This window comes from Cebus imitator, unplaced genomic scaffold (assembly GCF_001604975.1).
Source record: "Cebus imitator isolate Cc_AM_T3 unplaced genomic scaffold, Cebus_imitator-1.0 Scaffold193, whole genome shotgun sequence".
Taxonomy (NCBI): Eukaryota; Metazoa; Chordata; class Mammalia; order Primates; family Cebidae; genus Cebus; species Cebus imitator.
In genome coordinates this window covers 133,118-143,318 of record NW_016107508.1, presented here as the reverse complement: position 1 = coordinate 143,318, position 10,201 = coordinate 133,118, and the positions used below count along the sequence as shown (strand labels likewise).

The following is a 10,201-nucleotide window of genomic DNA, read 5'->3' as shown; positions in this document are numbered from 1 at the left end:
AAAAAAAAAAAAAAAAAAAAAAGGAATAAAATAAAAATAAGAAAGAAATAGAATCATACAATATGTGATCTTTTATGACTGGCTTCTTTGGCATAGCATCATGTTCTGAAGATTCATTCATGTGGTAGCATGTATCAGTACTTTGTTTCTTTACATTTTTAAATATTGTGCCATTGTGTGGATATATGCTACATTGTATTCATCCATTCACTAATTGATATGCACTGGGGTTGCTTTTTTTTTTTTGCTATTATGAATGATGCTGCTATAAATATTTGTATGCAGGTTCCTGTGTAGACATATGTTATCAGTTTTCTTGAGTATATTTACAAGTGGAATTTCTGGGTCATGTGGCAGCTTTATGTTTAACCCTTTTTTTGTCTGCTTGTCTTTTTTGTCTAATGTTTGGAAATGGTGTTTTTCTTACAGTTTGAATAAACTATGTCATAAATATGTTAACTCTTTATCATATTTGCTCTGAATATTTTCCTAACCAGTAATTTTTCAAAGTTGCTCATAAATTTTGAATCTGTGTATAGTTGAATCTGATTATTTTTATAATTATATTTTATTTTACTGTTTTTCAAGCTTGAGTGTTAGAATAAGCCTCCCTAGGATTTGATAATTTTCCACCATTTTCCATACATATATATGTATATATATAATTTATTTTTATTTTTATTTTTATTTTTTTATTATTATTATTTTTTTTAGAGACAGGGTCTTGCCCTGTTGCTCAGGCTGGAATGTAGTGGTGTGATCATAGCTCGCTGCAGCCTCAAACTCCGGGGCTCAGGAGATCCTCCTTCTTCAGCTTCCCAGTTAGCTGGGACTACAGCTGCATGCCACTGTGCCCAGCTTATTTTTAAATTTTTTGTAGATATAGGTTCTCACTTTGTTGCCCAGGCTGGTCTTGAACTCCTGGCTTCAAGCTATTCTCCTGCCTTAGCCTCTCAAAGTGCTGTGATTATAGGCATGAGCCATTGAGCCTGGGCCCCTTCCCCGCACCTTTAAAAAAAAAAAAAACAACAACAAAAACCAAAAAACAAAAACTTTTTCACTATGTACAGAGAAACCTTTAAAAACAAACAAAAGCAAACATATAAAAAACTTTTAATTTCTAAGTATAGATGAAAATGGGGTTCATTTTGGTATGTGTATAGCTCTAAATTAATTTTTCCCAAATTTCAGTGCTACTTTAAGATGATCTTATCTTTCCTTTTCATATTTTCTGCCATAAATTTCTAGTCTGTCAATAAAATTTTAGATACTACAGTCATTTCTGGCTTTTTAATTTTGTTGCACTAAGCTTCCTATTCTTCCCTTTATAACCTTAAGCCTCCTCCTGGCTCCTCATTGTGTGGCACGATATGATAATATGACACTGTTCCATAGGCACATCTTTATGATAGGTTTCAACATCTGAATGATTAGTAGCTACTCATTACTTTTATTTTTCAGATTATCCTTTGTTCTTATCTCATTCTAACACTTCCAGATAAATTTTAGAATAATTTTGATGAGTTCAAGAAAAATCCTTGTGGGATTCGGTTGAATTCTTAATTCCATACGTTAATTTAGAGAATTATATTTTTAGCCTCCTGTCATCTATGACCCTCTTCCTATTTTGTTAAGACTTTTTGTTCTACAGATTTTAGTTTTTTATTTTTATTTTATTTTTTTTTTTAAATGGCAAGGTTTCCCTCTGTTGCCCAGACTGGTCTCGAACTCCTGAGCTCAAGTAATGTACCCACCTTGGCCTTCCAAAGTGTTGGGATTACAGGCATGGGCCACCACACCTGGCCAATAGGTGGTTTTATTCTCAGATGTTTTCCATTTTTGTTGCTTTGTGAATAGAATCTTTTTTTTTTTTTTTTTTTTTTTTGAGACAACATCTCACTCTGACACCCAGGCTGGAGTGCAGTGGTATGATCGTAGCCCACTGCAACCTCAAGCTCCTGGACTCAAGCAATCCTCCCACCTCAGCCTTCCCGGCAGCTTGGACTGCAGGTACCCACCACCACACCTGGCTAATTTTTAACACTTTTGTAGAGATGGGGGTCTCACCATGTTGCCCAGGCTGGTCTCAAATCCCTGGTCTCAAGCAATCCACCTACCTCAGCCTCTTAAAGGGTTGGGATTATAGGCATGAGCCACCGTGCCTGGCCTGGATCATTTTTGAAATTATATTTTAACATATAAGAATGCCTGTGAAGTTTTAATTCACTTGCACAATCATGTATTGAGTGCCTGACTGCAGGGGCACTAGAATGGGTAAGCCACAGAGCCTGCCCATAAGAAGCTCATGAGGACAAACGTCCTTAGCCAGGAGGAATGCTGTGGTGGGAACGCTCAGAGAACTCTGGGAGCTCCAGAAACGGCTTTGGGCCAGTGTGGTTGTTCAGGGATGTCTCCCAGAAGAGATGACGCCTGAGCAGCGTCTTGAAGGCTGCCAAGGATAGCAGTGGCAAGGATGGCAAGGATGGCAGTCATTGTCCACAATACTGAACTCTTCTACAGAAACAGAGTTGATGCTTTTGAAAGAATCTTAGCGGACATAGCTCATTGCAGCCTATGGATCTATGTGGTGGAATGATTTTCATTGTGGTTTCCTCCTTTCTCTCTTTTTTTTTTTTTTGGAGACAGTCTTGCTTTGTCGCCTAGGCTGGAGTGCAGTGGCGCAATCTTGGCTCACTGCAACCTCTGCCTCCCAGGTCAAGTAATTCACATGCCTCAGCCTACTGAGTAGCTGGGACTATAGGCACGTGGCACTACACCTGGCTAATTTTTGTATTTTTAGTAGAGACAGGGTTTTGCCATGTTGGCCAGGCTGGTCTCGAACTCCTGAGCTCAGGCCATCCACCCGCCTCGGCCTCCCATAGTGCTGGAATTACAAGCATGAGCCACCACGCCTGGCCTATTTCTTCCTTTCTAATATTTTCCATCTTATATCTCTCATGCCTTATTGCCAGAATTTATAAAACAATGTTAAGAAATAAAGATTTTTATTTTGCTTCTATTTAAAGGTAACTCTTCAATATATCTCCATTAAAGATTATACTATTTGTACAATAATGTATAATATCTACTCATGAAGTTGATGCAGCTCCATTAAGGATTATAATGTTTGTATCATAATGTATAATATTTGCTCATGAGGTTTCTCATTTGCAGTTCAAATCAACTGTGTGAGGCAGGCGTTATCCCCATTATATAGATGAGGGCAGTGAAGGTCTGGGAGGTCAGAGGTGTCCTAAGTCCTCGAATGGGGGGTGAGCAGTGTCAGAACCAGACATTGCACCTGGGTCTTTGGACTAAAATCTTCGGCCGCTTCCCCTGTGCTTCCTCGGTCATTGGGTGCTGGCTTCTGCCAGAGCCGGCTGCGCTTGCTAAGGACGCCTGCTGGCAGTCTTCTCGCTGGAAGTGTTTATCCACAGAACAAGTGGTGGCTTCAGCACTGCCAAACAATGCTCCTGCCCAGGCCCGTGTGTTGGAGGCTCTTTGTGAGGAAGAGATTAAGTTCAAGATGCTTAGACTTCAGGGTAAGCCCTGAGCTATACTATTCCCTCTGAGGCTTCTCCTGCGTCCTTCCCATTCTTCCCATTCTTCCCATTTATAACCGTAAGCCTCCTCCTGGCTGCCCTTGTGTTTTGGACTTTGCTCTGTGAGCAGACACAGATGAAGGGGAAGGAGCCGGGCTGTGGAGTCATGGGGACCTGGGTTTCCGCACCGGCTCCACCACTCTCAAGCCACATGATTCAGGGACCTCACTTGGTGGAGCAGTCTCCGCTTCCCCTCCGGTAAAGAGAGGATAATGGTGTGTATCTCAGTGGGGTTTTGTGGAGAAATAAATGAGGTAGCCATGTACCCACATGGTGCCTAATACGCAGTGGGTTACTTTCCAGTTGCCTTTTATGATTGGCCTTGACAATTTATTCATTTATTCATTTACTATGTATATTGAATGCTTATGCTGCACTAGACACTGCAGTAGGCTCTGGGTAAATAAAACAGGTGTGGCCTCTGACTTTGTGGAATTTGTAGCACAGTGGAGAGAGACAGCCAGAAATCAAGTAAAGAAATACAATGCCAAGTGCAGTGAAGGAATAGGGAAGGATGCTGTGGGCGGGCTAATAAGGCAGACTTCCTTTATGCTGGTTGTTAGAAAAGGCCCTTCGGAGGAAGCAAGAAGCAAGCTGATATCTGAGAGATGAGAAAGAGGAAAAAGAGCTGAAGAGCAACATGATCTGGACTGGGTTATAAAAAATTATTTAGGGGCCAGGCGCAGTGGCTCATGCCTGTAATCCCAGCACTTTGGAAGGCCAAGGCAGTTGGATCGCTTGAGCTCAGGAGTGCAAGATCAGCCTGGACAACATGGTGAAACCTCGTCTCTACAAAAAATACAAAAATTAGCCGAGTATGGTGGCACACACCTGTAGTCCCAGCTACTTGGGAGACTGAGGTGGGAGGATCGTTTGAGTCTGGGAGGCTGAGGCTACAGGGAGCCATGATCATGCCACTGCACTCCAGCTTGGGTGACAGAATGAGACCCTGTCTCAAAAAGAAAAAAAAATTCAGGCTGCTTATAGAGTGTGGAAGGGAAATAGGGAAGCAAGAGAGGGTGTGGAAAGTCCATTCAGAGGCTGTTACAGAAATCTAACAGGAAGTCCTGGCGGCTCGGATGAGGTAATGGTAGTAGGAATGGGTAGTCACAGACATAGCTGAGAAATAATTAGGAGGGACAAACTTTGTAAAGTGTAACTTTGGTTACACTTTAGTTCCTTCTGTTAAATTTAACTAAATTAAATATAATAGTTTAAATTTAAAACTAGCATATATAACATGATCTCATTTTTTTGTAAAATGATTTTTATCTTTCTCTGCTTGATACATGTGTCCACAAAGATATCTGGATTGTCGTTCAATAAATGTTAACTGTGGTTATTTTTGTATGATGGAATTGCGAGGTGATTTTTTTATTTTCTTTTTTGTGCTGTACTGAATTTTTTGCTTTAAAATAATCGTGGCATGTCAAAATTAAAACTCTGCTGAAAAGCAAATGAAGGATGATTTTTAAAAGTTTCCATGCTGGACCTCCAAGTGCAGCAGTTGGATATATGAGTCTGAAATTCACAGAGAAAGTCTTGACTAGAGTTATAAATTTGGGCGTTGGCAACATACTGATGATTTTGAAGCTCACAGGGATGGGTGCAGTCATCTCAAGAGACCTAAGAGAGAAAGGACCGTGGCTCGGAAGGCACCATGTGCATCTCCAGCACTTGAAGGATGGGTGGAGGAGGAGCCTGTAGTGGAGGGAAATGAGGTTCCCAGAGAGGAGGAACCCCTGGAGAGTTGGGGGTGCAGAGCTGAGGGCTAAGTCAGGACAGAGCTGGGCATTTCTATGAGGTGCTGGGGTCTGGTTCACATGCAAGCGTTGCCCACCTGGGTTTCATTCCTCAATGTCTTGTTTATCATGTACCTTCTACTTTTCTTTTCCCCAAAGCTTGCGGGTTCAGGAACTAGTAATTACTTCAACTCTGTTTGGAGACTGAGGTTTCAAGACCTCTAGGATATTTGGGATTTGGCAAACAACTGTGTCTTTTGAAGAGCTGCTGACTTTCAGCAAATGTGGACAGCATGTTTGGAGAAGACTCGCATGGTTTTTACATGAGCCACAAGTAGGCTTCCCTCTGAGAAGGCTTCCCTAATCTATATAATGGGGATAAGAACGCCAACTTGTGAGTTGAAAGAGAGTAGCAGCTACATGTTTACGCTTCAGCATCCCCAATGCAACTTGCAAGTCTTTCTCCTGATTAGTTGGCAGTCTTTCTTGCAGGGCTAAAAAATCAAACCTTAAAAAACCCCATTATCTGTTGACAAGATAAGAAGCTAAGTTTGGGGAGAGAGGGTGTTTTGCTCAGCTCTCCCCTTAAGAATAGAGGATGCTACACAGTCCACCCTCACCAGGCTACAAATCTGCAGTGTCCCTCGGCTCTGGAGCCTGGCAAGTCTGCCTTTTTCTGGTTGATTCCAGGGCTAATGCGAATCGCTCATCAGCTCACCTTGGAACTCATCAAGCTCATGCAGGGCTGCAGCTGCAGCCTGCCTGCTAGTGACCTTGGCCATTGGTGGATCACAACTATTTCTCCCCTTTGCTAGGACCTGCTTCTGTGTCGCTCAGCCTTCCTGCCGGTATCCTGGCATTCAGCAGGGCCTCTCCATCTCTAGTGCTTCTCCCGGCACCACCTGCTCATCAGCACCCCTCACTCCTCAGCTCTCAGTACCAGGAGGGCCCTGTGTGACCTTGGGTTGCTTGGTGGCTTCCTGTCTAGTAGAACCATTCTCTCTGCTTTTCCAGCGCTTGCACTTCTACACCTGTGCCTCTGCACTGATACTTGTGTGAGGAAGTTGGTTTTTTAAGTTGTGCAGTGCATTTAGACATAGGGTTTGAAGGAAGTAGGCTTGGATGTGCATCTGATTAGTTTTCCAATTTTCTCCCCTTCTAGGTAATACTTACTAATATTCAAAACAGAAGCCCTAAGCCTGGCCCTGCTCCCCACGATCAAGAACTAGGTTTTTTCCTAGAAACAGGACTTCAGAGAGCCCATGTCCTCTATTTCAAAAATGGGTAAGCCTTCTTCATTTTTTAATCCACTTCCTAAAGAAGGAAAGTAGAAAGCTTTACAATGCTGTCTCCAGTTTAGGTATAACAAAGCACCTTTAAATATGAACTACCACTGGAGCATTTTTTTTTTTTTTTTTAAGAATGAACATTGGCTGTTTTTGTCTCTTCTCTACCTGGCTCTCTTGCTTTCCCATGAGATGTGAAGGTGGGAGAAGGGAGGGAGGGAACCCGATTCACACGTACACAGCCCCAGGACCAGTGGGGTGGGCCTGATGGGAGCCACGCCTTCCCATGCCTGCCCTCCATGAATGGCTCTGCACGGGCTTCCCCATTTTGTTAAGGAAAAAGTTAATGAATTGGAAATCCTGACACACAGGAGCGTCACCCTTCCACTGGCTGATCGTTCAGGGAATTGGATTTGCCAAATCTCAGCCAGGTTTTATGACAGTGAGTGTGGCTGTCATGCCACACCAGAACATTTCCAACTTGAGTTGCCTTTGAAAAGGCTTAGAGAAAGGTTGAAGAACATGAATGGGAGGGACAGCTCTCGAATGCATTTGATGTTTGTTTTCCTTTTTGTGTTGCTCTTGTGAGAAATGTGCTGATTCTGTTCCAAATCTCTTCAGTTGTCCCTTGTTTTGACATTGTGCTGCAGGATAGATGTGCATGAAGACCAACAGTAGGTATCTGGTTCCTCTGTGGCACCCCCCTAGGCTTTGCATGGGAGGCCCCCGGAGGCCCATTCCCCTCCTCTAGAGTAGTCCAGTAGTGCTTTGAATGGCAGAGGGGACACAAGCCCCAGCCTCTGGAAAAATGAACAATGGAGTTGCTCCCTCTTCATTTTTAAGAGCTTCAAACCTTGGGGTGTAGCCCATGAAATTGGGATTTTATCTGCCTGGTGGCCCAGAGCCACATGCATTTATTTCCCATTAGTTGAAAATAAATGCCTATTTTCCAAGTCCTATTAAACTGCTTGTGAGAGAAGGTCTGCTTTGGTCCAGAGGCCTCTGGCTGAGCTCCGCATGGCCCACAAAAGGCCATGACACACACCCCAAGGTTTGCAGCAGCTCGATGGCCTTGGCACAAAGATGCTATTGCATTGGATCTCATCTGCCACGGATTGAGATCGTTCGAGTGATGGCACACGTCCCCTAAGCTAAGGTGAAGTTCTGCTTTCTTTGCTGTTATAAATAGAGGGAGAAGGGAGGGAACACGGAATATTTTTTCTAGTAATGTTTCTTTTTCCTCTTCACAATAAATGGTGGTCCTCACAGAGGAGCTCCCAGCCCTTGCCCTCTTCCTCTCTAACCTGTGTCTGTATGTGTGAATATGGAAGTCCAGACCTGGGAATTCATCCCCCTGGGGATCCCAGGGGTGCCATACCAATATGTTCAGTTGAAAATGCTTTGTGTGAGATTAGTAAGAGTGGGTTAGATAATTTATATTCATTTTTGAAGCCTGTTCCCTGGGGAGAAAGGAAGACTACTGGGCCCTGGCCTCCTCCCCTGAGACACTGGCTGCCCACTGGAATCCAACTAAAAAATAATGAGAGGTTTGCACTAGGTGATGGAGTACATGTCATGGATTGCCTACTGACTCATTTCTCATTTATTGTACTTTACCCAAGTTCAAGGAAATGCCTATTGATATAGCCTTAGGGAAGTGTTTAGCTTTGAAGCTGTTTCTCTTTTCTTGTCTTGCTCTTCTCTCTGGGCGCTAAAGACCAGTGATGGGATTGGGCCAGGTACTCTCACTCTTTTATTTTTTTTTTGAGATGGGGTCTTGCTATGTTGCCCAGGCTGGTCTTAAACGCCTGAGCTCAAGGGATCTGCCTTCCTCAGCTTCCCAAAGTGCTGGGATTACAGGCGTGAGCCACCATGCCCAGCTCTGGGCCAGGTACTCTCAAAGGTCCCTGCTAGCTGCAGTCCCTAGGCTGGGACAGTGCAACAGTAGTGAGGGATTACTTTTAGAAGGTAGAGGTGAGGGCCAGTTTGGAGGCCACAGAACGTGGACAAAAGAGAAAAACCATTGGGACCATCAGGTGGTTTTGAACATGCCAAATGATGTCAGGGCTGCTTGATCCATACCGGCGGGCTACTCAGGGCCCGAGGGCCACAGCCAGGCTCGTTTTTCGGTGGATGCCTGCAGCAAGCGGGGACAGAATGGAGGTAACTGCTGTCCCTGAGCACCGGCAGCTTCCCACACTTCTTTCTGATGGACTTGCCCCCATTGTCTCACTCCTTTTGCTTTTCTGTACTTTTCGTCTATGTATCTGGAAGGATATAATAGACAGGATTGGCTGATTTTCAGTAGTAGGAAAACACAGTATAGAAGAGTTTGGCAATAAGAGATGGAATTGATGAAACATAATGTTTTTCTTTAGAAACATACTTAAACGTATACTTAGCTTTTTATTTGTGGTCCCTGAGGACTCACTGAATTATGGTATTGAATCTGGTTCTTTTAGAACTCTCCTGTCTTTTTCAGAAGTCACTGCTGAGCTGGTGGACTTGGGCATCTCTTTCAGAAAACCTGACGTCAGGAGCAGTTCCTGGGCCCCTGCTGATGCCTTAGACCCCAGTGCCACTTTTAAGTTTGGCTTACACTTGCCCTTCATGGTCATTGGTCCTCACAGCGTTGCCACTCCGCCCTGTGCAGTGGGCAGCGTGAGCAGTATTGCCCCTATTCTTTAGAAAAATCTAGGCTCACAGGGGATGTGCCTTGCTGCAGGTCACATAGTTCCTTGGGCTCTAGTCCTTTCACCACCGTGCCACTGCGTGGGAAGTGCTGCTGCTTGGTGTGGAGGGGATTGATGGGAGGCATTGGCTGTCCATCGCCCTGCCTCTGTGAGGCAGCACTCGACCCCCAGGTCGGGACATCGCCCATAGACAGTTCCCAGCCTCTTGGCTTCGTGATTTCTCCGAAGGCTTTCCCTCCTGTCTCACCTACAGCACATCACAAAGCATCTCTTTCTCCTCCCCTTCCTTCCTGTGGCCTCCCTTTCTGGCTCCTTGTCTTCCCTCTCCCACCCTTCTTTTTCCTCTTCTTCCCATCTTTTCCTTCCCTTCCTTCTCCTAGTTCCTCTCTTCCTCAGCTCCCTCTTTCCTTATGAGGCAGGAGAGAACAGCTAGTTGTCATCAGGCTGGTAACTTCCTCTACCTCCCAGTCCCAAGTCTCTGGGTGTGGTCCGACTTGGAATGTACCCAGATCCATTTCACATCTATTTCTCTTATCCCTCTGGGTGGCAGCAACAAGCCTGTTAAGGCTGACAAAACATCTTGTTGAGGCTCTGCAGAGGGTGAAAGCAGAGCACTACCCTCAGAGGGCCAGAGTTGCTGTCTCCGAGTCGCCTCGCCACGGCAAGTGGCTTGTGCAAGGGCAGCTCGGGCACTGGGTTTGGAACCAGCCAGCTCCTCCTCTCTGGGTCTCAGGTTCTTTATCTGTGTAATAGGGTGAATATCACTCACCTCTTAGAGCAGTAGTGAGGAGCAAATAAGAATATGCACATGGAAGCACCTCGCGGGGTGTCAGGCAAACAGCAGGGGGCACATTGTGACTTCCAGTGGTGGTGATGCC

General features: G+C 44.6%; 1 protein-coding gene across 8 annotated transcripts in view; it reads left to right on the top strand.

The window, feature by feature from the left end:
* The window catches only part of TTC7B (tetratricopeptide repeat domain 7B), a 215,736-nt gene that overhangs the window by 75,439 nt on the left and 130,096 nt on the right, over positions 1-10,201 (top strand). For 6 of the 8 annotated variants that reach the window (XM_037745150.1, XM_037745148.1, XM_037745152.1 and 3 more), the window contains 2 exons: positions 6,507-6,628; positions 7,281-7,304. In XM_037745150.1, the coding sequence (XP_037601078.1) occupies positions 6,507-6,628; positions 7,281-7,304 (146 nt within the window). The remainder of the gene's footprint in view (positions 1-6,506; positions 6,629-7,280; positions 7,305-10,201) is intronic. The other 2 variants (XM_037745151.1, XM_037745149.1) reach the window with 1 other exon arrangement.